This window comes from Phyllobates terribilis, unplaced genomic scaffold, assembly GCF_046119375.1.
Source record: "Phyllobates terribilis strain yellow unplaced genomic scaffold, ASM4611937v1 Scaffold_3__8_contigs__length_932513732, whole genome shotgun sequence".
NCBI lineage: Eukaryota > Metazoa > Chordata > Amphibia > Anura > Dendrobatidae > Phyllobates > Phyllobates terribilis.
In genome coordinates, this window is record NW_027362763.1 from 768,913,611 (window position 1) to 768,941,361 (window position 27,751).

General features: G+C 40.8%; 1 protein-coding gene across 4 annotated transcripts in view; it reads left to right on the forward strand.

Moving 5' to 3' along the window:
- The window catches only part of PAK5 (p21 (RAC1) activated kinase 5), a 220,977-nt gene extending 195,719 nt beyond the window's left edge, over positions 1-25,258 (forward strand). For all 4 annotated transcript variants that reach the window (XM_073672236.1, XM_073672238.1, XM_073672240.1 and 1 more), the window contains 6 exons: positions 6,318-6,809; positions 11,410-11,543; positions 13,388-13,514; positions 13,669-13,794; positions 14,993-15,127; positions 23,346-25,258. In XM_073672236.1, coding sequence (XP_073528337.1) covers positions 6,318-6,809; positions 11,410-11,543; positions 13,388-13,514; positions 13,669-13,794; positions 14,993-15,127; positions 23,346-23,501 — 1,170 coding nt within the window. In that variant the 3' untranslated portion in view covers positions 23,502-25,258. The remainder of the gene's footprint in view (positions 1-6,317; positions 6,810-11,409; positions 11,544-13,387; positions 13,515-13,668; positions 13,795-14,992; positions 15,128-23,345) is intronic.
- Positions 25,259-27,751: the final 2,493 nt, after the last annotated feature.

Here is a 27,751-nt window from a genome sequence, read left to right on the forward strand (position 1 = left end):
TTTTGCAACTGCACTTGGGGACACTTTCAAAGTTTTCCCAATTTTTCGGACTGACTGACCTTCATTACTTAAAGTAATGATGGTCACTCGTTTTTCTTTACTTAGCTGCTTTTTTCTTGCCATAATACAAATTCTAACAGTCTATTCAGTAGAACTATCAGCTGTGTATCCACCAGACTTCTGCACAACACAACTGATGGTCCCAACCCCATTTATAAGGCAAGAAATCTCACTTATTAAACCTGACAAGGCACACCTGTGAAGTGAAAACCATTTCCAGTGACTACCTCTTGAAGCTCATCAAGAGAATGCCAAGAGTGTGCAAAGCAGTCATCAAAGCAAAAGGTGGCTACTTTGAAGAACCTACAATATAAGACATATTTTCAGTTGTTTCACACTTTTTTGTTAAGTATATAATTCCACATGTGTTAATTCATAGTTTTGATGCCTTCAGTGTGAATGTACAATTTTCATAGTCAAGAAAATACAGAAAAATCTTTAAATGAGAAGGTGTGTCCAAACTTTTGGTCTGTACTGTATATATATAAATATCCTACAATATGATATGAATACGGAAAGGACAGGTAAAAGAGACACTCTGTGAAATCACTATTTACCTTGGCTCGGAGATGTGGATTCTGAAGTGATTGACTCTTTTTATTAACTCTGAATTACCTCTTCAGAGCGGCCAGATTTCCACAACAATCTGCAACAGCTAGTGTACTTAGACTGAAACTCCACGTCAGAATGGTTGCATAATCCTCACATTACAATGAGCATTTTAGGAGTCTGCCCAATTTCAGCCACGTGCAAAAGGTTGAGATTCAGGACTACAATGCTGACTCAGCCCGTCTAAATATATAATTCTATGACTTCTGCAAGCTGGGACAAAAAATGTTTTATGCGACTATTGAATCTTATTTTTATATTGTCAAATATAGCGCACCCACCCGCACATGAGCCTATTTCTCACTGCCCCTTCCCAATCAGGGTGTATAGAGGAACTAACTAAAACTGAACTGAGATTTACAATTCAAGTCTTTTCTTCCTTCCTTTCTTTCCCATGGGAAGTATAATCTGGAGCCCATCTAAATTACCAGCATTGTACACTGGCATTGATAAATTGCAGGAAGAGAAGAATCCAATTGTTCTGCAGATTTCAATTCAAAATGTTTATCATCAAAAGACTTGTATTTATAACATGTGCAATGCAAATGTGGCTTATGGGCTATTTCTGTGGCTAATGCAATTAGTGCATATACAGTCAGGCAGTATCTTGCCAAGGGACAGTGCGTTAAAGGGATGCTATCATCAGAAAAATGACCTATTGACCTGTTTAAATGAGGTTGTTGTGTTACATGTGTGTATATATACATATATATATATATATATATATATATATATATATATATATATATACAGTACAGACCAAAAGTTTGGACACACCTTCTCATTTAAAGATTTTTCTGTATTTTCATGACTATGAAAATTGTACATTCACACTGAAGGCATCAAAACTATGAATTAACACATGTGGAATTATATACTTAACAAAAAAGTGTGAAACAACTGAAAATATGTCTTATATTCTAGGTTCTTCGAAGTAGCTACCTTTTGCTTTGATGACTGCTTTGCACACTCTTGATGAACTTCAAGAGGTAGTCACCGGAAATGGTATTCCAACAATCTTGACGGAGTTCCCAGGAATGCTTAGCACTTGTTGGCCCTTTTGCCTTCACTCTGCGGTCCAGCTCACCCCAAACCATCTCGATTGGGTTCAGGTCTGGTGACTGTGGAGGCCAAGTCATCTGGCGTAGCACCCCATCACTCTCCTTCTTGGTCAAATAGCCCTTACACAGCCTGGAGTTGTGTTTGGGGTCATTGTCCTGTTGAAAAATAAATGATGGTCCAACTAAACGCAAACCGGATGGAATAGCATGCCGCTGCAAGATGCTGTGGTAGCCATGCTGGTTCAGTATGCCTTCAATTATGAATAAATCCCCAACAGTTTCACCAGCAAAGCACCCCCACACCATCACACCTCCTCCTCCATGCTTCACGGTGGGAACCAGGCATGTAGAGTCCATCCGTTCACCTTTTCTGCATCGCAGAAAGACACGGTGGTTGGAACCAAAGATCTCAAATTTGGACTCATCAGACCAAAGCACAGATTTCCACTGGTCTAATGTCCATTCCTTGTGTTCTTTAGCCCAAAGAAGTCTCTTCTGCTTGTTGTCTGTCCTTAGGAGTGGTTTTCTAGCAGCTATTTTACCATGAAGGCCTGCTGCACAAAGTCTCCTCTTAACAGTTGTTGAAGAGATGTGTCTGCTGCTAGAACTCTGTGTGGCATTGACCTGGTCTCTAATCTGAGCTGCTGTTAACCTGCGATTTCTGAGGCTGGTGACTCAGATAAACTTATCCTCAGAAGCAGAGGTGACTCTTGGTCTTCATTTCCTGGGGCGGTCCTCATGTGAGCCAGTTTCTTTGTAGTGCTTGATGGTTTTTGCAACTGTACTTGGGGACACTTTCAAAGTTTTCCCAATTTTTCAGACTGACTGACCTTCATTTCTTAATGTAATGATGGCCACTCGTTTTTCTTTACTTAGCTGCTTTTTTCTTGCCATAATACAAATTCTAACAGTCTATTCAGTAGGACTATCAGCTGTGTATCCACCTGACTACTGCACAACACAACTGATGTTCCCAACCCCATTTATAAGGCAAGAAATCCCACTTATTAAACCTAACAGGGCACACCTGTGAAGTGAAAACCATTTCCGGTGACTACCTCTTGAAGCTCATCAAGAGAATGCCAAGAGTGTGCAAAGCAGTCATCAAAGCAAAAGGTGGCCACTTTGAAGAACCTAGAATATAAGACATATTTTCAGTTGTTTCACACATTTTTGGTAAGTATATAATTCCACATGTGTTAATTCATAGTTTTGATGCCTTCAGTGTGAATGTACAATTTCCATAGTCATGAAAATACAGAAAAATCTTTAAATGAGGTGTGTCCAAACTTTTGGTCTGCACTGTATATATATATATATATATATATTTTTTTTTTTTAATTGGCAGTTTTTTTTATATCACAATCTTTATGTAAAAAAAAAACAAAATTAATAATCTTGCAATTTTCACACCGGCCACTGGGGTTTTTACTTCCTGTCCTTTCAGGACGTGGTGTCAGCTGGGTTCTTATCCTCAGAGGCAGGGTTACAATTACAGGTAACTGCTCTATACACAGCACATAGCACAGGATCGACTAATCACAATAGACAATGTCACAGCTCCCCTGCTCCCTCCCCTTGACACATGCTCATTAGATGCTTCAGCACAAAAGATAGAATCAGAATCTGTTCATGGTGTCATTGTACATGTGTTATTTCCTGAAGCAACAGAAAGTTAAAGAAGTTGTCCACTACTTGGACAACTTTATATCATACTCCACACTTGGCACCGATAAAATAAAGAAGCTTATACTCACCTCCCGTGCCATCGTTCCCGCGGTGTCGGCACTCGCGGTCCCGGGGCTCCCGTGCTGTTGTTGAGACAAGTGAGCCTGGCGCCCAATCAGCACTGGCATCACTGTCCCCACTTTTATACAAATTGAACATGGAGAGGAAGTGTGAGATCAGCTGCAGCCCGGACTTCCTCTTCATGTTCGATTCGACAGAAGGTGAAGCAACAGTGACGCCAGTGCTGATTGGGCGCCAGGCTCCACATGTCACAACAACCGCACGGGAGCCCTGGGACCGCGAGTGCCAACACCGCTGGAACATTGCCAGCACGGGAGGTGAGTATAAGCTTTTTTTATTTTATCGGGGCCAAACATTTAGATCAATATGAGGTTGTCTAAGTAGTGAACCCCTTTAAAGTCTAAAAAAGCCTAATTGGCCTAAGTGAAAATTTCAAGATTTCCATTTTTTTTTAAATACACATTGTGATATAGAGTTTTTTAAATTTGCGCCAGCGATAGTGGAATGGATTAGGGAGACGAGGTAATTAGTTAAAATTCCTTTATTGGGTTACAAATTATTAAAATGTGTAAAATTGGAATAGAATTGGATATAAGATAGTCCGTAAAAAGTACACTAGGTCCGGGTGTGTACAGTAGATTTTCAAAAGATAAAATAACATAAAATAGAGTTCATAGATTTCAATATATGAATATCAGTTCAATAGGCCAGTAGGTTGTTCAATGGAAATGGGTCAGTACTGGCATATGATCCCGGTTTTCCTTGATGGAGGTATTGGTGCGGAGACCTGGTCAGACGTGGTGATCGATCCTCAGCGTAGTGGGTTTTTTTATGTGTCAGCTGCGTCTTTTTGGATTTAGCTAGGGAGGAGGGGGGGGGGGGGAATATTATGGGAGTAAGACGATTTTTTAGTATAGAGTTGTGCATACAGTTTGGTGATCAGGGGTGTGATCACGTACCTCCTGTCGGATGTGATTGGCCCACTTTTTCGTTGATCCTGTCTGTGGAGCCTGTAGGGCCTGTAGACTTCACAGTGTATTAGTCATATTCAACCGCTTTGTCAGATTCGAACATGGCCAATGTCCTGAGAAGGAAGAAGCAGGGTGAGCTGAGTCCTGTCTGGGGAACCCTGTTTAAGTGGGGTCCGATCTTGGTGAGGTACCCGCCCTTTTATGGACGTGCTTTAGTGTGTAAGTTCACTGACCTGTGATGCCTCCTGCTACATGTGACCCTAGGAAACCCAGTGCATCTTCTGCTGCATCTGACTATATGACACCGAGTGCTTCTCCATAATACTCTACTACCACCCCTCTGGACCACCATTAAGCCCCTTGGCTTACCTAAGGCACGACCACTCAGTGTAAGTACTTCTCGCACTACAGTAACCCCTCTGTGTTTGCTTTGCATCACTCTGTGACCACCTCCATTGCTCACTTTTGCTCAGCCCCTCAGGACGCTAACCTCAATCGCAGCCGCTACGGACAGCTCAGCCAGAGCCTCCTGCTGCACCCACCACGCTCAGACCCAGGTGACTCTCAGCAACGACACCCATCCTCTGGACCCATCACAGGTCAGTGAACTTACACACTAAAGCACGTCCATAAAGGGCGGGTACCTCACCAAGATCGGACACCACTTAAACAGGGTTCCCCAGACAGGACTCAGCTCACCCTGCTTATTCCTTCTCAGGACATTGGCCATGTTCGAATCTGACAAAGCGGTTGAATATGACTAATACACTGTGAAGTCTACAGGCCCTACAGGCTCCACAGACAGGATCAACGAAAAAGTGGGCCAATCACATCCGACAGGAGGTACGTGATCACACCCCTGATCACCAAACTGTATGCACAACTCTATACTAAAAAATCGTCTTACTCCCATAATATTTTCTCTTCCCCCCCCCCCCTCCTCCCTAGCTAAATCCAAAAAGACGCAGCTGACACATAAAAAAACCCACTACGCTGAGGATCGATCACCACGTCTGACCAGAGCTCCGCACCAATACCTCCATCAAGGAAAACCAGGATCATATGCCGGGACTGACCCATTTCCATTGAACTACCTACTGGCTTATTGAACTGATATTCATATATTGAAATCTATGAACTCTATTTTATTTTATTTTATCTATTGAAAATCTACTGTACACACCCGGACCTAGTGTACTTTTTACGGACTATCTTATATCCAATTCTATTCCAATTTTACACATTTTAATAATTTGTAACCCAATAAAGGAATTTTAACTAATTACCTCGTCTCCCTAATCCATTCCACTATCGCTGGCGCAAATTTAAAAAACTCTAAATCTACAATACATACATCCATACGGACAGGCCTCGGTTCCCTGTCTACAAATTCGCAGCCACCATAGTGAGCGGCCTAATAGCGCCTTCTTTCTCCCAATCTACACACACATTGTGATATGGTAAAAACATTGCCAGAAATTTAGAAAAAAAAATTTTACGCAAAAACCTGATTTGAACAATAGGTCATTTTCTGACAATAGCTTTAATGGGGGGCTGTGTGGTTTAGGCTGGATTCACACGTAACATTTATAAATGCTTGCTGAATCAGAGTAGACAGTACTGGAGCGAGGTCGGGTGAGTATGTTACACCAGCCTGATCAGGTCTGAGAGATCTATATAATAATGCATGCAGTTTGTATAGTGAGATCTGATGACAGAACCACTAAGAACATTGGGCAAATCCATTCTGATTATCAGTACCAGCATTTTCTCTACATTCATACTTTGGCCAGGTCTGTTCTTTTGTAGGATTTTTCATGACATTGCTGACTTTCAAAATTGTGATTTTCTTTCTATTTCCTTGCAGGCAGACTATGATCGAGCACAGGTATCCTTGAGCCCCCCACTCACTGGATCTGACACTTATCCTCGAGGTCCCACAAAGCTACCTCAGACACAAAACAAATCCAACTATCCCTCAAGTAGTTACCAGTATCCATCAGTATACCATAAGCCATCTCCCTACCATCAGCCACCGCTTCATGGGAGCCCCCACTATATGTCATCAGGTTCTTACTCCAGTTCTCCGAGTACGTCCTCCAGTGTTTACCCTCCTCCCAGCTGGGGCTCGTCCTCAGATCAGCAGCCATCGCGAGTGTCCCATGAACAATTCCGAGCAGCTCTGCAGCTTGTGGTCAGTCCTGGAGACCCTAGAGAATATCTGGATGACTTTATTAAAATCGGAGAGGGCTCAACAGGTATTGTTTGCATCGCAACAGAAAAGCACACCGGAAAGCAGGTGGCTGTGAAAAAAATGGATCTCAGGAAACAGCAGAGAAGAGAACTGCTCTTTAATGAGGTATGTCTTAGTTTTTATCAGGTTTCCGTCTCTTTCTAACAATAAAATACTATGGGGACACTAAAATGACCATCATGTGAACATAGAATAAAGACAATGTAGACAACCCCTTTAAGCTAACAGTTGTTTTGGAGACATGATTTTGTGGCACTAACTGTTATATAAGTATTACAGGTTCTCCTCCTGAACTTGTTAGTGCCGCCTTCATCATAGACTGCACAGTTCTCCTCCATAAAATGGCTTCTGGTTGAGGACCATGTGACCAGATGTGTTCATCAGTCTCCTCCAATGAAAAAACAGTTTTCCCATTTACTTTGTTTTCAATTGGAAGATGCTGATGGACATTTCTGGTCACATGTTCCACCATCAGTGGCCATATTGTGGGCAGAAGAACAGTGCAGCCTTAGAGGAAAGTGCCACTGATCAGTACAGGAGGAGAAGCTGTAATGCCTATTTTTTAGAAAGTAGCACAAAACCATTTCCCCAACACATTTGTTTAAAAAAAATGATGTGGACAATCCCTTTAATTGGAAACAAAAACAAACATGTAGAATCCCAAACAAGCAATTTATCTTTTATTTTAAGATTTATTATTTTTATTTTATGTTGAGGTTTTTCTAAGTTATACATTATTTCTGCAAATTCAATTTTTTGAGGGTCAGATGAAGAATATTTTGTATCCTAAACACATGTAGTTACCATTTATTAGTGTTCCCCATTTATAACTTAAAATTTACAAGATTCAGGCCGGGTTCACACTAGTGTATGCAAAATCATCCAAAAAAAAACTGACAATTTTGTCCATCTGTGTGTCCATTTTGTCCATCCGTACAGCATCCATTTTTTTCATGAACAATAATAAGGGACAGTTTCCCATGTTTATAATTGTAATGTATCCGTGAATAACGCTTGACATGTGGATGGTAACCCGTATGTGATCCGTTTTTTTATGCTCGTCTTATAATTGGCAAGTCTGATCCAGAATGCAAGTCAATGTAGTGCATGCTGCAATTTTTCACACGCAGACCATCATTAACCATTAACTTGTATTGGTCAGTGTGCTGTCCGTAAGTAACCTCTTTTGCATACGGAAAGCACACGGACATTTAATACGTTTGTGTGAACGAGCCTTTACTACAAGCTTTAAACAGCTGTTTAGCTGAGCCTTTTCTCTTTGAGCAACAGTAGCACAGACACTGTAATGTACAGTTAAAGGAATATTCCAATAAAGAAATGTTATCCCCTATCCACAACATAGACAATAACTTCTGGAATAAGGGGGGTTTGACTGCTGAGACCCTCTCTGGTCACTTGAGCGGTGGGCAACTTTAGAATGAGTTGATTACATGACGGTCCATTGCTGGCATCTCCAGCAATCAGCTGTAATTTGTGAGGAAACCCTGCAGCACCACCACAAGAGAAATGAAGCATTACAAAGTTTACATTAAAATCCGTTGTTAAGTGCTCATCTGGTGAGGTAGTTTCTCTTAGCCAAAGGTCAGGGTGAGCAGCACGAACTGTAGGTGATGGTGCATTGGAGCGGGTATTGCTGGACAGCACATGAATCAGCATGGACAAGTACATATATAGAAATCTAGTATCTTCCTTCAGAGATGCAGCTAATTATAGGGGGAAAAAGCACAGTATATACAGTCTGGTATCTTCCAGCAGGGATACAGTTAATCACAGGAATAACAGATAAATATATGTAGCCAGATATTTTTCAGCAGTGACAGTTAACAGAAAAGTATATGCAGTCTGGTGTCTTCCAGCAGGAATACAGGTAATCACAGGAATAACAGAGAAGTATATGCAGTCCGATGTCTTCTAGCAGGAATACAGGTAATCACAGGAATAACAGAGAAGTATATGCAGTCTGATGTCTTCCAGCAGGAATACAGGTAATCACAGGAATAACAGAGAAGTATATGCAGTCCGATGTCTTCTAGCAGGAATACAGGTAATCACAGGAATAACAGAGAAGTATATGCAGTCCGATGTCTTCTAGCAGGAATACAGGTAATCACAGGAATAACAGAGAAGTATATGCAGTCTGATGTCTTCCAGCAGGAATACTGGTAATCACAGGAATAACAGAGAAGTATATGCAGTCTGATGTCTTCCAGCAGGAATACAGCTATCTACAGGAATATAAAAGAAGTATAGGCAATCTGGTATCTTGCAGGGATACGGTTAATTCAAGGAATAACAAAGTATTATATGCAGTTTGGTATCTTCTAGCAAGGATGCTGTTAACACAGAAACAGCAGGGCAATAGGTGTATGGGGCCCGGTGAGCAGAAGCAAAAAGGGGGGACTCGGGCTGGCAGGGCCCGGGGCCCCCCCTCTCTTTGCTTCTGCTTACTGGGCCTCTTAGGGACACAGTTCGGCGCATGATGCACCCAGCGGACAGAAATGAGCGCGGTACCTTTAATCCGCCGCTGGGTGCATCATGGTCCTGACGCCAGTCATGTGACACGCTGCGAGCTCCGCTCATCTACAATCCAGTCCGGAGCAGAGCGCGCAGAGTGCCACATTAGTTGCGGGGACTGCGGCGGGTGGTAAGGCTGTGTGTGTGTAGGCTGATCATGAGAGGGAGGCTGCTGAGGGGAGGCTGATCATGAGAGGGAGGTGACTGAGAGGAGGCTGATCATGAGAGCGAGGCTGATCATGAGAGAGAGGCTGCTGAGGAGATGCTGATGAGAGGGAGGCTGCTGAGGAGAGGCTGAACATGAGAGGGAGGCCGCTGAGCGGAGGCTGATCATGAGAGGGATGTTGCTGAGCGGAGGCTGATCATGAGGGAGGCTGCTGAGAGGGAGGCTGATAAGAGGGATGTTGATGAATGAGATGCTGCTGAGGGGAGGGAGGCTGATGAGAGGGAGGCTGCTGAGTGGCTGCGGAGCGGGGGCTCCAATTTTGTTACAAGAGGGTGCCAACCTCCACAGATAGGTAGGGACGAGTAGTTGTTAAGTGGAGTGCCCCCCTCTCCCTTTACTCTTGACTCTTTACTTGATAATTCACTTTGAGTTATCATGTTTTGAGGTGTATTTATATTCTGGAATTTATAGGTTTTTAATGAATACCAATAAAGATATTTTTAGTAGTGTTTAATCGGGGAATATATATGCAATAATATACCGTGTTTACATTTATTAATTCGGTGATCACAGGCGGTGGCGGTGGTGATGGGCAGGTGGCGGCGGTGGGTAGGCGGTGGGCAGGCTGAGGCGACCATTAGATTCTTCTTGACTGGGCGGAGGTGCCACTGGCTATGTGAGTAAATAACTTAAGTCCATGTATTAATTTGTCCACCATTTCAGTATGTGGTTGTATAATGCAATCATTCCCACCCTTCCCCCTTCCAACCCACAACCAAAACTTATAAGGTACTGGATGATCCTGATCAATGCTGCAAAATCAAATGCCGAATATCAACATCAGGCGGCCGCGCTCAGGATCATCCAGGAGCTTATACATTCTGGTTGCGGAGGGAATGATTGGTGGAATCTGCAATCAGAAATACAGATTATAAAAAAATTATCACAATCTGGTTACAATTAGTTTATTTTGTGACACATTCACTTAAAGAAAAATAAATTAAAATATACCTAAAAAATAGAGAGTATTGGATATTATAAGAAATGTTTAATAGGTTAGAGTAGAGTAGGGTCCGGCAAGAAGAGTCTGCCTTGTGGTGGCGGCTTAAAAAGTCTTTTGGCCAAAATAAAAGCTGCTGGCTATGTGTGTGATCTGGTGTTCGATGAGAACTGGTAATGTGTGATTGGTGAGGACGCGGGGCAGAAGTGGAGTTTTTCCAAGAGTATACAACAGGAACCTGCAGCAGAGATACGGCACCTAGATAGCAGAATTTGTAAATGTAACCAAGACCCACAGATGCTGGACTGAGCCGGAAGGTAAACGCTGGAAGTTGAATAGCGGTCGGTAATAGCAAGGAGATAATTAAACACTTAGCTGAAGCTGAGGATTTGTAAGTTCCTGTAGAGCAAAAGACTCTATTGCCACCTTGCTATTAAATATGGGTCCTAAACTACCTTATATATTTGACAAAGGTTTTTTTAGTCTTTAAGTAACTTTACAGTTCTCAAAAAATAAAGTACTGGTTGTTGAATTACATTAATATGATTATGGGCACATTTAGGTCTTTTTTCGACTGTCTTTAGGATAAGTCATCAATAGTAGATCATTAGGGACTCTACATACAGCACCCCCGCCTATCAGCTGTCTACAGGTCTTTTGGAGGCTGGACACACACATTGTACAGGAAAGCAATGCTCTGTATACTGACTGCTGTCAGGTACCGCAGCTCATCTCGTGTTCACTTCAATAGTAGCTGAGCTGCATTATCCTAGAATGGCGTCAATATAGTGTCGATGCGGCCACTGCATACAGCTGACACCCCGGCACCCCACCTATCTGACATCAATGATTTATCCTCTAGCTATACCATCAATATCTAAATCCTTCACAACCTCTCTAATTTACAAAATCAGCTTGAAGACCGACGTTATGTAGGCCATGTAGCAATGATTCATGCTCCGTGCAATTTTAATCAATATAGATTTTTTTCTTTGTGTTCACAGGTAGTAATTATGAGAGATTACCATCATGAAAACGTTGTTGACATGTACAATAGTTATCTGGTGGGTGATGAGTTGTGGGTGGTGATGGAGTTCCTCGAAGGCGGAGCGCTGACGGACATTGTTACACATACAAGGTATGTAATATATTACACCACATAAGACTGATCACTACATTATTAAGATCCATGAGCGGTATCATTTTTATTATATTAGAATTTCTATTTATTTTCATTTACGTACTCTGTCCCACTTGGGGGCACAATCTAAATTCCCTAATCTCAGGCACATAAACTCTAGGGCAAATTTCATATAAAGACAATTATAAGTGTATTCTGACTCCATAGCTAGGCTGCAGGTGTAGGGCGCTTGAGACACGATTTCTAGGTTGCTCAGTATAAAACCGGTACTCACACATAGATCTATCATTAGATAGCTTGAACTCGACTGCAGGAGGAAAGTATGAAGATTCCAGAAGAAGGTTTATTTTCCAGCTGAATTCTTGTAGATATGCACACAAGACTTTTCAGAACCAGGGCTGCAAACACATGAGCTTTTAAGACAGTGAATTAAGAAGAAGGGAGGGGTTAATGACATCAGAGCAACATCAGGGAGAGAGAAAGAACAAACTTTTAAAAATGGCATAGCAATGTAGCAAAAACACAATGACAATACAGTACTATCTGTATGATTCCCAAATCATGGGACATGACAGTGTTTTTTTCTATTTTCAGAGGTAACTGGGTTCATTAAAGGGTCAGACATTGATTTATCTGGTGTCTCCCTCTAGTGGGTAGAAATAGAGTGACTGCTTGCTTCCTCTTAATAGAGCTAATTTGCATCCTTTATTCCTGTGGAGCATTGCTTGTTCTGTAAGTCTCCCAGTACCAGCTGGTGAACGCTAGATGTTATGGTAGACAGTTTGGTTGCCAATAAGGTTTGTGTGCCAAATACTGAGACACTCCACTTCCCACAATTATGTAAGGTCCAGGTTTTTTTTACAACTTCCATTAACACAATGCGTTACGGGAAATTAAATCACGTTTGTCAAGTTTACAAAAAGTGTCATCTAGTGGTCTGAGATGGTTTAGTGAATCCTGCATTGAGCAGGGGGTTAGACACGATGTCCCTGGAGGTCCCCTCCAGCTTTAACATTCTATGATTGCTGCTAATGTACATGTGGATTTCCTGAAACAACAGGAAGTTAGAGTGTAAAATAGCCCCAGTGGCCAGTGTGAAAATTGCAAGATTTTTAATCTTTATTTTTAATACTGATTGTGATGTAGAAAAAAACATTGCATATGTATTTATATATATATATATAAATATATTTATGTCTACATACACGCAGATATATATATATAATGTTTTTTTTCTACATCACAATCAGTATTAAGTTATTTTCTAATACACATTCCCTCTAAGATCCCAAAAGTATTTCTCACCTGGGACAAAGTAAGATAAAATCCCATGCAGGGCCATAAAGGCCAGCCGCAAGGCGTACATTTCAGCATTACTCACAGAAGCGAAAGTCAGGAACAAAATGCAAATGATGTTATATTCTCCCATGACATTGATGAATTGCTGTTCTCACTCCCAAGTTAATAAAAATCAAGATAGTAAAGTCCTGAAGGTGAAAACATTAAAGGAGATTAAACAATGCTTTTCTCTGCCTCAGTGCTGTGTATGACACAGAAAAAATAAGAAGTTTGTTCTGCTATGTTACATTTCTCCAGCATTTGTGTCCAGGATGGGGGTTTAAGTGCAGTAAATGTTAGTGCAGTTTATTACCTGCTCAGTACTGCCCCTGCTGGAAGATAAGGCTCTACTCAACAAAATGTATCTTCCCTTCGACAAATGTAATAAACCTTTGGGTACTACTCTTCTTGTGTAATCCCACCTTTTTAATACTTTATATTAGTTGTTAGTATTTGTATCTGTAAATATAGCTGATTATACACAATGACGTGTTCTTTTCCAGGATGAATGAGGAACAAATAGCCACAGTGTGTTTCTCTGTTTTGAAAGCATTGTCCTACCTGCATAATCAGGGAGTCATTCACAGGGATATAAAAAGCGACTCGATCCTGCTGACCAGCGATGGCAGAGTAAGTGAGCTTTGCTGTTCTTACAATTATAGCTATTAACGAGCCAATTATAATGGTAGTTTCATGCTGCGAATCTGAAAACAAAGCGCGTCACGCGGTAATGGAACGGTAACTCTTGATACTATAGCAATGTTTTATCGTTTTCTATTTGCAGATAAAACTTTCTGATTTTGGATTCTGTGCACAAGTATCCAAGGAGGTCCCCAAACGGAAGTCTCTTGTCGGGACTCCGTACTGGATGGCCCCAGAAGTTATATCACGACTCCCATATGGAACAGAGGTGAGGTTTGGAAATGCTGAGTAAATTGAAAATAATTGAAATATTAAAAAGGAGTAATATGTATTCTCAGATTAGTTTTTAGTATCTTCCTGGTATAAGTGTCTTTGTAGGAGAAATTCTTTAGATATTTTTTTTTTTAAATGGTAAATTAAACAACTTTACAAAAAGTCTCGATTTAACATCTAACATTTTGTCTCTTCATCTGCTATACATATCTATGTGTTTCCATCTTAACAGACTATAGACCCTGCGTAGTCTGATTCTGAAGTTATATTCTCTTCCATTTATCTCCTAGTTTTTGCTAATATACATTTGCTAAAATGCAATTTCCAGCAGCCCCATATAGAATAAATGGAGCAGAGGTGGACATCTCGACCACCTCTCCATTCAGACAGAGCCCCATTCTTGGGATCTGTGACAGTGCTGCAGTTTGACCCCCAGTGATCAATAAGTTATCATCTATCCTATAGATATGGGATAAAAGTTGAGTCATTTTTTTATTTTAGATAAATTAAGTGAAAAAGCCAAAAATGAATATACTTTTAATTTATTAACCAGAGGTTCCCCTTAATAGATACAATACTATTGGCAACCACCTAATATACTCTTTGTAATGTGAACCATTCACTGCAAATAAACTCTAAAGTTTTGCATTTAAAGGTTAAATAATAATCAGTTTTCATGACTTTCCTAGCTTCTCTAACCATGTGTTAGACTTATAACACTTTAAGCCTTTCTTATAAACTTTGGTCTACAGAAGAGATTAGCAGATAATTTTGCACGATCCTAGTGCTTGGTCCAAGGTCAGTGTGCTTTGGCGGTGGATAGGATCTGTGTGAATTTCCGTTGCGGTGCTTTCGGGCTCCACGGCGCAGCGTTTGATTCGCTGGTCTGGCATGACGTCATCTGTGCAGTGTGCGGCGCACAGGTGACATCTCACCAGACCGGCTAATCATACGCCGAGCCTGGGATCCCAAAGGGTAAGGAAATTCACACAGATCCTATCTACCGCCACTGATCTGGACCATGGACCAAGAATGTGCAAAGCGTACAGCTCATCTCTAGTCTACGGTCTTGTTTAATTTGTTGTTTTTATTATTAAAAAATGTGTGAAGTAGAAGGAGGGAATCCTATTTAGCCCATATAGAAGAGTGGTTCCTTGAGGAAACAAGACTTTTATGACTTTTCTTACTTCTAGGTGGATATCTGGTCACTTGGAATCATGGTGATAGAAATGATTGACGGAGAACCTCCTTACTTCAATGAACCGCCATTGCAGGCAATGCGCCGGATACGAGATAATTTGCCACCAAGAGTAAAAGATGTTCATCAGGTAATGACTTTCACGTCTGCCTACCATGACTTTGCAACATACAGTGGTGGCCAAAAGTATTGGCACCCCTGCAATTCTGTCAGATAATACTCAGTTTCTTCCTGAAAATGATTGCAATCACAAATTCTTTGGTCTTATTATCTTCATTTAATTTGCTTGCAAGGAAAAAACACAAAAGAGAATGAAGCAAAAATCAAATCGTTGATCATTTCACATAAAACTCCAAAAATGGGCCAGACAAAAGTATTGGCACCCTCAGCCTAATACTTGGTTGCACAACCTTTAGCCAAAATAACTGCAAACAACCGCTTCCGGTAACCATCAATGAGTTTCTTACAATGCTCTGCTGGAATTATAGACCATTCTTCTTTGGCAAACTGCTCCAGGTCCCTGATATTTGAAGGGTGCCTTCTCCAAACTGCCATTTTGAGATCTCTCCACAGGTGTTCTATGGGATTCAGGTCTGGACTCATTGCTGGCCACCTTAGAAGTCTCCAGTGCTTTCTCTCAAACCATTTTATAGTGCTTTTGGAAGTGTGTTTTGGGTCATTGTCCTGCTGGAAGACCCATGACCTCTAAGGGAGACCCAGCTTTCTCACACTGGGCCCTACATTATGCTTCAAAATTTGTTGGTAGTCTTCAGACTTCATAATGCCATGCACACAGTCAAGCAGTCCAGTGTCAGAGGCAGCAAAGCAACCCGAAAACATCAGGGAACTTCCGCCATGTTTGACTGTAGGGACCGTGTTCTTTTCTTTGAATGCCTCTTTTTTTTCCTGTACACTCTATATTGATGCTTTTTGCCAAAAAAGCTCTACTTTTGTCTCATCTGACCAGAGAACATTCTTCCAAAACGTTTTAGGCTTTCTCAGGTAAGTTTTGGCAAACTCCAGCCTGGCTTTTTTATGTCTCGGAGTAAGAAGTGGGGTCTTCCTGGGTATCCTACCATACAGTCCCTTTTCATTCAGACGCCGACAGATAGTACGTGTTGACACTGGTGTACCCTCGGACTGCAGGGCAGCTTGAACTTGTTTGGATGTTAGTCGAGGTTCTTTATCGACCATCCGCACAATCTTGTGTTGAAATCTCTCGTCAATTTTTCTTTTCCGTCCACATCTAGGGAGGTTAGCCACAGTGCCATGGGCTTTAAACTTCTTGATGACACTGCGCACGGAAGACACAGGAACATTCAGGTCTTTGGAGATGGACTTGTAGCCTTGAGATTGCTCATGCTTCCTCACAATTTGGTTTCTCAAGTCCTCAGACAGTTCTTTGGTCTTCTTTCTTTTCTCCATGCTCAATGTGGTACACACAAGGACACAGGACAGAGGTTGAGTCAACTTTAATCCATGTTAACTGGCTGCAAGTGTGATTTAGTTATTGCCAACACCTGTTAGGTGCCACAGGTAAGTTACAGGTGCTGTTAATTACACGATTTAGAGAAGCATCACAGGATTTTTCAAACAGTGCCAATACGTTTGTCCACCCCCTTTTTTAGGTTTGGTGTGGAGTTATATCCAATTTGGCTTTAGGACAATTCTTTTTGTGTTTTTTCATTGAAGATAAATTAAATGAAGATAATAATACCAAAGAATTTGTGATTGCAATCATTTTCAGGAAGAAACTGAGTATTATCTGACAGAATTGCAGGGGTGCCAATACTTTTGGCCACCACTGTATGTTGATGAAACTAAACTGAGAGAAGTTAATAGGCAAGAAAACTAATACTTAAACCAGGCATTTCTACTGTATTTCCTTATAGATCACAGTTCTAGTAAATGCATATTCTCATCTATAGCTATAAATGTCTGAGATTTAAATACACCTTTAAGATAAAATGAAACAAAGGGCTTGATTTTTAATATATAGCACAACTATGACAGAATATAGGAGCAGTATGTTCTATATACCATCCAGCTGTATCCCCTGTCAAGTACACTATTCTAAGTCCATAAAATAATTAATTCTGTAGCCTAATTGTATAATCTCTTTATTTACATTTGATTTAGTGATACTATGTCATGAGATGTCTATGATATGTGCGGCCACCTATTAGTTGTGATGTGTTTTGCAGCCTGCTGAAGGTTTTCCTGACATCTTGCAATATTGAATTGAAGATGTAATGTGTGAAATTGGATAAAACCCTCGTAAAGTTATGATTGGTTGATTCTATATTTAAGTGTATGATCATGCAACAAATGGGAACTGTATATTTTGAAAACCATTTGTTGACATTACTTTTGACTATTTACATACAACTCCAATTCCAAAAAGAGTTGGAACACTGTGTGTTATTCACAAAAGAACATATAGCGCAGATCAGAAGTTGAAAGTTACACATTCTATTAACTTATTTAGAAATTGATGGCAGCTACATATCTCATAAAGCTAGAAAAGTAAGTGGTACTAATGAAGAATGAATGTATGGTCAATTTTCACCTAAGTCACATGACTGCATATATAAAGAGCATGTTAGAGAGGCAGAGTCCCTCAAAAGCAAAGATAGTCAGAGGTCACCAATCTCTGAACAATTGTGTCTAAAATTTGTGGAACAATTTAAAAAAAATGTTCTTCAACAAAAAATTGCAGACTTGAATATCCCACCATCTACAGTACATAATATCATCAAAAGATTCATAGATCCTATAGAAATCTATGTGCACAAGCGACAAGGCCGATAATCAGTATGGGATGGATGTGATCTACGGACCCATTAAAAACAAGCAGGAACCGGTCCCGCAAATCAGGAATACTTCCGGAAATCATTGTCTGTGAACAAAGTTCGCTGTGCAATCCACAAATGCAAGACAAAGCTCTATCACGCAAAGAAGGAGCCATATATCACAATCCAGAAATGTTGGACCAAAGCTCATTTCAAATGGACTGAGGCAAAATGGAAAACTGTTCTGTGGTCGGATGAATCAAAATTTGAAATTTTTTATGGAAACCATGGAAGCCATGTCCTGTTAATTCAAGAGGAGAGGAACCATCCAGCTTGTTATCAGTGTCCAGTTCAGAAGCCAGGATCTCGGATGGTATGGACTTCATTAGTGCCTATTGCATGGGGAGCTTACACATGAAAGGCACTATCAATGCTGAGCTTGATGTATAGGTTATAGAACAACATATGTTCCCATCCAGACCACACCTATTTCAAGGAAGGCCTTGGATATTTCAGGAAGACAATGCTAAACCACATACTTCATCCTTCACAACAGCATGGTTTTGCAGAAGAAGAGTTTGGCTGATGGACCGACTACCTGCGCTCCAGACCTTTCACCAATAGAGAACCCGGACTGTGGAGCAGCGAGAACCCTACATCAGGCAAGCATGGGACAACATTCCTCTCCCAACACTCCAGCAATTGGTCTCCTCACTTCCCAGACTTGTACAGACAGTTGTAAAAAGAAGAGTTAATGCTACACAATGGCAGACTTGGGCCTGTCCCAACGTTTTTAGATGTGTTGTTGCCATCAATTTCTACTGTTAAGTGCACACTGAGCGTTTTTGAAGGGTTTTTGCGGCGGTTTTTCCGCTCGGAAATGCACCAAAAATGCAAGGTAATCCTTCTGCCAGCTAATGCAATGATAATCCTGATGTGCTGTGCACATGATGTGGAATTTTCCGCTCAGGATTGTCACTGTGTTAAAATACGCAGCATGTCCATTCTTTGTAGTGTTTATGCAGCTCAAAGAATGGTACCCGGGCCGGGGAAGAAGACTACTTCTCCCTTCATCGGACCGCCGCTCCCACTGATAACAGCAAGAGCGGCGCGGCTGAGGGGAGCTGTAGTCTCCTCATCCAAGCCAGGGCTGTGCATGGTGTAAAAAAAAAAAAGTAAAAATCAATATTAAAATAAAAAACACCTTTATTCTCACCTGTCCGGCATCCCCTGGTTTCCCGCCGTGCTCCTGATGTCCCCCGGTGACGCGATCATCCCGGCGGCCGGGAGCGCGCTCACTCCTGGCAGTGTACATCACTGCTGTCGGCTGAGGTCACGTGGGTTCATCAGCTGAAGATCAGCTGACGAGCTCTGAGACCTCAGTTTATGGCATCGGTGCTGCGTGGGAACTTTCTCAAGAATGTTCACACGTACCACTGATGCAGTAATGAGGTCACCAGGGCTGATCAGCTGACCTTCAGCTGATGAACTCACCTGACCTCAGCCTGCAGCAGAGCAATGTACACTGACAGGAGTGATTGTACACTGCTGTCAGTGTACAGTGCTGTCTTCTACAGCAGTCCCATCAGTGATTGATGTGGCTGCTGTAGAAGTGACCCGGATCGCCGAGGGACAAACTGGATTACTTTGTGACGGCGGACAGGTGAGGGATATGGTTGTTTTTTTTTTGTTGTTGTTTTTTTCAGGAGACGAGTGCGTCGGGAATTAGCGAAATATTAAAAAAATTATTAAAACCGTATGTCATTTTATTTCAATGAAAACCTTTATTCTGGCCATGTCTTGATTGAAAAAGCATCGAAAACTTTACTACTGGGTTAGTAATGGGGGCGACTTGTAGACGCCTCTCCATTACTAACCTGGGCTTCATGTCAGCCGCCCATACAAGGTTTACAAGAACCCCAACCCACTTACCACCACTACACGGCAGTGGGAAGAGCGGAGGCTAAGCGTCAGTATTGGCGCATCTTAAGGATAAGTCATTTCTGGGACTGCTGAGGGGTGATATTATTAGCCGTGGAGGGGGCTAGTATGCATGGCCCCTTCCCTGGCTATTAATATCAGCCCGCAGCTGTCTGTTTAACCTTTCCTGGTTAGATTTTATAGGGGGACCCTACGTCAATTTTTTCTGGGGTTCCCCTGTAATCCAGCCAGTAAAGGCTAAGCAAACAGCTGTGGGCTGTTATTAATAGCCAGGGAACATTTTTGGCTAATGGCCCATTCCCTGACTACTAATATCAGCTCCCAGCGGTCGGCTTTCCTTCTGCTGGTTATAAAAATGACACGGGAGCCCACAACATTTTTTTTTTTTTTTAGGCTATGTGCCCACGATCCGGACGTAGCAGCGCTTTGAATGCAGCATATTTTTGTTGCATCCAAAACGCTGTGTTCTATTTACTGCATACAATACATTCTAGTAGTCAAATTTCTGTTGCAGAGTCTGGCAACTCCGCAAGATAATTTGACATGCTGCAGTCCTGAAAGACGTGCGGTATATCAGTGTCAGCAGGTGATCCGCAGCCTCAGATGCTCTCATAGTGGACATGGGATTTCAAGAGATCCCATCCACTATATTGTAACATCTGGACACTGCTTGTTCAACACTGTATAAACACGCAGCGAAAATATGCTGCGTCCAAAGCGCTGCTTGTTGCTGTTCGTGGGAACATAGCGGTTAACGAAACAGCTGTGAGCTGTTATTTATAGCCAGGGAACATGTTTGCCTAATGGCACCTTCCTAGGCTAAAAATAGTAGCTCTCATCTGCCCCAGAAATGACTTGAATGGAAATACTAATGAGATTGGGTGTATGGGATTAATTACTAAAAGCTAATTAAAGTAAAGTAAAGAGTTAAATAAACACACAGACACTGAGTAAACACTTTATTTGAAATACAACAGACACATTCTTTAATCATTTAAATTAACCAATATACTCACCCCAGGTCTTACGATAATTCAAGGGTTGAAGCATTGTCCCACGTTTCTTTTTTTCAAATATCTTTATTTAGCTCCAAAAAGCATTCATTGATGTCCAAAAACGCATCCAAAAAACACATTAAAAACCGCATCAAAAACGCGTCAAAGTCGCAGCAAAACGCTCGTTTTTTCAACAGCGTTTTTCCTGCCAAGAGATGCAGAAACGCTGCAGAAATTTCTGCAATCAAATCCTGAACGTGCTCACATAGCCCAAATTAGTTGTTTTTTTTTCAAAAGAAAAGGAAAAATGGCCAAAGTTCACCTTCTGATCTGTGTTTTCTGTTCTGTTGTGAATACAATATGGCTATAAGAGATTTCCAAACCATTGCATTCTGTTTTTCTTTACATTTTACACAGTGTCCCAACCTTTTTTGGAATTGGGGTTGTAAAAAATAGTGAATCATAAGAATGATCATGCTTTCATACTGTTACCAACAGTACTCTAACTATGTGGCTATTTTGTGCAGCTTATTTTTTAGCTTTGATACGTAGACTGGGTCAGGGCTAAATAGTAATCTCATTATTATTAGGAAGCAAGGCTTCTAATGACAAGACGATAGGACTATTGTTCTGATGGAGCCTACCGACACTATGAACATGGATTACTCCATCTCTTCCTGCAGACTACTCACACATTTCTGTATATTGACTCCCATTCTTGCAGCTGCAATAAAGCACAAACACCCTGCCGCTGTGTCTCTAATGTGACTACCCCAAGAAAGTTTTTAAATATGAAACATACTAAAAAGTAATAACACATTATGGCCTTAATTCATCAAGGCTGGCATTCTGTACGTCACTCTTGATGAAGAGTATGGAGGAATGCCTGTTAATGAATAAGGTGCATCTTCCAGCTGTTGTGCATCAGTGCAAAAAATGTCCACCCTTCAGTGACTGGAGTGCATTGCTGTTATAAGTTATGAGCAATATATCGGTCGCGGATGGCAATGCCCTCTGCTGACTATGCTCTATTCACTGTTCAAAAAATAGACCAAGCTTGCCAGGATTGGCTTAAAAACACCAAAAGTCGCAAAATTTGTCGAAATCCTCCAACGACTTCGATGAATTGGACCCTATTTACATTTAATTAAGTAATCGAAAATGAAATAACATGATGCATTTGCTTTAAAGGGAATCTGTCACCAGGTTTTTGCTACCCCATCTGATAGGGGCAGATACCCTGATTCCAGCGATGTGTCACTTGCTAGGATGCTTGCTGTCATTTTGATAAAATCCTTATTTTATTTGCTGCAAATTTAGCAGTTCTCTGAATGCTGAGCTCTGTATAACCCCGCCCACACCACTGATTGGTCACTTCCTGCCAATGTACAGTGTACACAGAAAGCTGCCAATCAGTAATGGGGTCGGGGTTATACAAAGCTCATAAATATGGAGGACTACATGGCAGCAGGTTTACTAGTCCTGTAGGGACCAGTCTCCTACTGATAAAACTGATTTTATCAAAACTACAGCAAGCAGCACAGTAAGTGACATATCGCTGGAATCAGGCTTTCCGTCTCTATGTTATGCTGTTCTCAGATTAGGTGGCAAAAACCTGGTGATAGATTTCCTTTAAAGAAATAACATGATTCAATTGCATTTTTATTATTTCCACTCTTGGGCCTCATTCAGATATCCGTGATTTTTCTCGTACATATAAATATGTACTATTGTTAATCAGTGTTTTGGATCCGATGTTCATCAATGTTTTACCATCAGTGTTTCATCACTGATTTTTCTCTGCTGAAAAAAAACACCGCAAAGCTTCTTCTATCCATTGCAATCTGTGTGCCGCCCCTCATATTCAACGACCCATAGACTTAGATGGGTAATTTTGATCCGTGACTCGAATCAAAAACGGACATTTCTGCCTGATTTTTTGGGACAATGTAATTAGCATAAAGTCCCAGCCATCCTGACGTGTGAGCAGCCCCATAGATTATAATGGGTACATGATCTGTTTGTGAAAAACATAGAACACGTTAGTGACACACTGATTTCTCAATGAGGCCTTAGATTACCCCATTAGTACTCCATATGCAAATTGCCTCTTCAGAGAAGAAGAGAACTGGAGCTCTAGTGCCACCTATTGGAAGCAGCAATCCTACAAGTCAATATCGACCCTTTATCAACCCTTTAACTGGGATCTAAAGGGTAATGTTTCTCCTTGTATCCCAGTTTTAAGCCTCTCACCTAGCCAAATCAGATCTCATACTTTGCACTGATGAGGAGCGAAACCTCAAAACATCGTGGCTGCAAATTGATATTCTGGTCCTAAGTCATATGGCAAGGCTCGTTAAAAGGTCGATATTGACTTTTAGAATTGCTGCTTTCAATAGGTGGCGCTATAGTTCAATTTATCTTCCTCTCTGAAGAGGCTGATTGCATATTTAATTTCCCAGAGGAGCATCCATGGCGTATAAGTCTCCTCACTCTGACATGCCAGGCTTGGCTTGTCTCTCTCCACAAGGAGAAACATTATCCCTTAGATCCCTTTAGTTCTCCACTTGCTGTTTTCCCTTGAAATACATTTTCTTAGCGTTTCTCTTCTTATTCATAGGTTTCTTCAGTGCTACGCGGATTCCTAGACTTGATGTTGGTGAGGGAGCCATCACAGAGAGCGACAGCACAAGACCTATTAAGACATCCCTTCTTGAACCTCTCAGGACCCCAGTCGTGTATTATACCACTAATGAGGCAATACAGACATCATTAAGCTCCTGCTTCTCAGGGCAGGACTAAGGAAAAAAAAAGATAAAACACCAACACCTTTAGAAAACACAAGAAATGCAAATCCGAAGCAGCTAATACTCATAACTGCCTATATTTCTGTACAATGACTACGAGATGAAACGCTGGGGTGCGCTGAAACAGAAACCTCACTTTTCACTTTTTGCTTTGTTTTCTTTCTTCTTTTCCTTTTTGATTGATTGACAATGCAGACTTTTTATGAAGTTTCTTTTGACGTGAATTTAGATATTAGTCCCGACATACCCATCTCCCCCCTCCAAAAGCTTACTGAGACAAAAGGGAATTTAGTGTCATTTATTTCAACAATGTAAAATCCTTCTTTGAGGTAAAATGCACTTTTTTTCAACAGTAGGAGTGTAACGTATTTTGAAATGAATTTGTAATTTTCTGTATAATACTTTTGATAATTTGCAGTTTTTTGATGTTATGTAAGCATTGTGCCAGTTCCAAAACCCAGGTGTAATTTACCAAACATTTTCAGAACTTCCTACTTTTATAATCCTTTTGGAAATGCCCACGCCTCTGTTTCAGTGTCGACTGTCTGATTTTGCTTGCATCGAATTTTAAGGCACATCCGAAGACATGAATAATTTGCAAATATTTAAGGCCCTTCCATTACCATTACTTAGTGTTACCCAAAAAAACAGTAGTTACAAATTCCAAATATGAAATAATTACCGCAAAATCAGTATTTAATCTATAAATTGTCCAACGATATTTAAGACATGCTAATTAAATATGTACAATATCTATAAATACAAGTATCTATATGATCCATATTTAGTAACATTTACGAATAGTAATGGGGCTTTTATTTCACAATATATTCACATTTAGGTAGAAATATTAAAACATAGTGCAAGCTTTCTGAGACTTTTCAAAAGTGACCAAAGTGTAAGAAATAATCCTTTGAAATAAGAAAATAAGCATTACTTAATATTCAAGTCACTTTTGCAGCCAGTGACTGATCTAAGTGGTCACATGCCATACATGCAAAAGTCACAGCTTAGTCCACTGTTTGGCTGCAGTGGTCACATGAGTGATGAACTGGACTGGTAAAAACCCCAGAGTGGTAGCAATGGAGTGGCCGGGGACTAGTAATGTTTTTTTGTTTGTTGTTGTTTCTTAGATTCCCTGCACTTTGGCCACTTTTTTAACCCCTTTTAAAAGGATGGAGTAGTCTATAAAAACTATCTAGGCCTCCAAAATCTTGAGAGCTGAATTTTTAATAGGTTGTTCTTATTTAGGCAATTGCTCCACGTGTCCCTTGTACCAGTTTTAATAAATCTCACCCATTATATTTTAACCATGGGGATCTTTTTATATTTATTTATTTATTTGTATTTTATTTATTTTTTATTATTATTTGTTATAGGTATTAATATAATTGACCTCCCGTTTATTGATTTAATGCATTTTTTGTATTCTAACTTTGTATTTATTTTATTTATAGTATCATTTTTGAAACCCAGTTATTCACTGTCCCAGTTGACAATGTCAACATTTTAAGCGGGTATTTTTTCCAAATTTACCTAATATTTTCATTGTAATATTGTTGTAAGATGTGTTTGACTCAATACACTTGTGCTGCTGTCTTTATTTTTTTTATGTAAAAAAAAAAATGGATGACGATAAATTTGTGTTGCTTGTTGAATGAACTTGCATGTCAACTAGGCCTAGGTAGATTTGTGTTTCGCAGCCACTTGTTTCTTATTTATTTCAATGCAAAATAAAATTTATTTATTAATGAGCACAGTTGTCTTTTTTTTAACCAATGCCCTTTCCTTTAACCCATGCCCCTTCCTTTAACCCATGCCCCTTCCTTTAACCCCTTCACCCCCGAACCTGTTTTCACCTTCATGACCAGGCCAAATTTTGCAATTCTGACCAGTGTCCCTTCATATGGTAATAACTCTGTAAGGGTATGTGCCACGATAAAGGCGGGGGCAGCACATGTGCAGGATACTGATGCAGACAGCCACTCACTAACCTACCAATTCATGGAGGGGGTGGCTGTGTAGTATTATACATGCACACCAATGGAATTTGCTTAGGGCGCCAGTCACACAGATATGTGTGATGCACAGTGTCTGGCTTGCAGCCTATTGATGACGCCCATACTTTTAGATCGGGCGGGTTGCCCAGCACTATATACGTGCACCCCCACAGGACAGACGCCCCAATTCACCCAGCCAACAGTAAAGAGGCCTGGCCGCATGCTGCATAAAAGTGTGCAAAAAAGATGAAAAATAGTGTAGAAGATAAATACACCACGTGAGGTATTGGTTGATATTTTGGCCACAATCACATATCTGTGTGACTGGCGCCCTAAGAAAATTCCATTGGTGTGCATGTATAATACTACACAGCCACCCCCTCCATGAATTGGTAGGTTAGTGAGTGGCTGTCTGCATCAGTATCCTGCACATGTGCTGCCCCCGCCTTTATCATGGAGGCTTGCTGCAACCTGCAGTGCATTGGCAATCTGACTTGTTGTTGGTAAGGCATTATCTTTTACTGTCATGTTTTTTGAAATGATGTCCAATGTTAGCCATGTGCCCACGATGCAGAAATGAAGCAGAAAATTTCTGCAGCGTTTCTGCATGTTCTTAGCAGTAAAAACGCTTGCTTATTTTACACACGATTTTGACGTGTTTTGACAGCGTTTTTACATGTGGATTTGACTTGCGTTTTTCAAATGCATTGGGACAATATAGATCCGCATGCAGAAACTCACAAATAATGGACATGCTGCGGATTTTTCCGCAACGAAAATCCGCAGCGGAAAATTCCGCAGCATGGGCACAGAACATGCAGATTTTCATTGGGGATCATGGGGCACGGATTACCAAGCGTTTTGCAAGCGTTTAAGCTGCGAAAATTCCGCAGCAAAAACACTTGAAAAATGCATAGTGGGCACACAGCCATACACTTCAATGGATCCCACTGATTCTGAGACTGTTTTTTCATGACATATTTGTACTTCATGATAGTGGTAAAATTTGTTCGAAATGACTTGTGTTTGTCAAAAAATCGGAAATTTGGTGAAAATTTCGCAATTTTCAAACTTTAAATTGTTATGCCCTTAAATCAGAGCGATATGTCACACAAAATAGTTAATAAATAACATTTCCCACATGTCTACTTTACGTCAGCACAATTTTTGAAACATAATTTTTTTTTGTTAGGAAATTAGAAAGGTGAAAAGTTGACCAGCGATTTCTCATTTTTCCAACAAAATTTACAAAACAATTTTTTTAGGGACCACATCACATTTGAAGTGGCTTTGAGGGGCCTATATGACAGAAAATGTGCTAATTTTACACCATTCTAAAAACTGCATCCCTCAAGGTGCTCAAAACCACATTCAAAAAGTTAATTAACCCTTTAGGTGCTTCACAGGAACTGAAGCAATGTAGAATAAACGTTTACCTTTTTTTCACAAAAATTTTACTTTAGCCCCAAATGTTTTTATTTTCACAAGGGTAACAGAAGAAATGCACCCAAAAATTTGTTGTGCAATTTCTCCTGAGCACACCGATACCCCATATGTGGGGGAAAACAACTGTTTTCGTGCGCATCAGAGCTCGGAAATGAAGGAGCACCATTTGACTTTTTGAATGTAAAATTTGCTGAAATAATTAGCAGACGCCATGTCGCTTTTGGAGAGCCGCAGATATGCATAAACAGTGGAAACCCCCACAAGTGACTCCACTTTGGAAACTAGACCCAATCAGAAATGTATCTAGATGCGTTTTGATCACCTTGAACCCCCAGGTGCTTCACAGAAGTTTATAACGTTGAGCCATGAAAATAAAAAATCCAAATTTTCCCCCAAAAATGTTCTTTTAACCCCAATTTTTTATTTTCAAAAGGGTAACCGGAGAAATTGCACCATCCAATTTGTTGTGCAATTTCTCCTGAGTACGCTGATACCCCATATGTGGGGGAAAACTACTGTTTGGGCACACGGCAGGGCTCGGAAGGGAAGAAGCGCCATATTGGAGTACAGATTATACTGGAATAGTTTGAGGGTGCCATGTCACATTGGCAGAGCCCCTGAGGTGCCAGAACAGCAGAAACCCCCCATAAGTTATGTCATTTTACAAACTACACCTCTCAATTAATTCATCTATGGGTACAGTGAGCATGTTGACACCACATGTGCCTCACAGAAATTTATACCATTGGGCGGTGAAGAAAGAATAATTACAT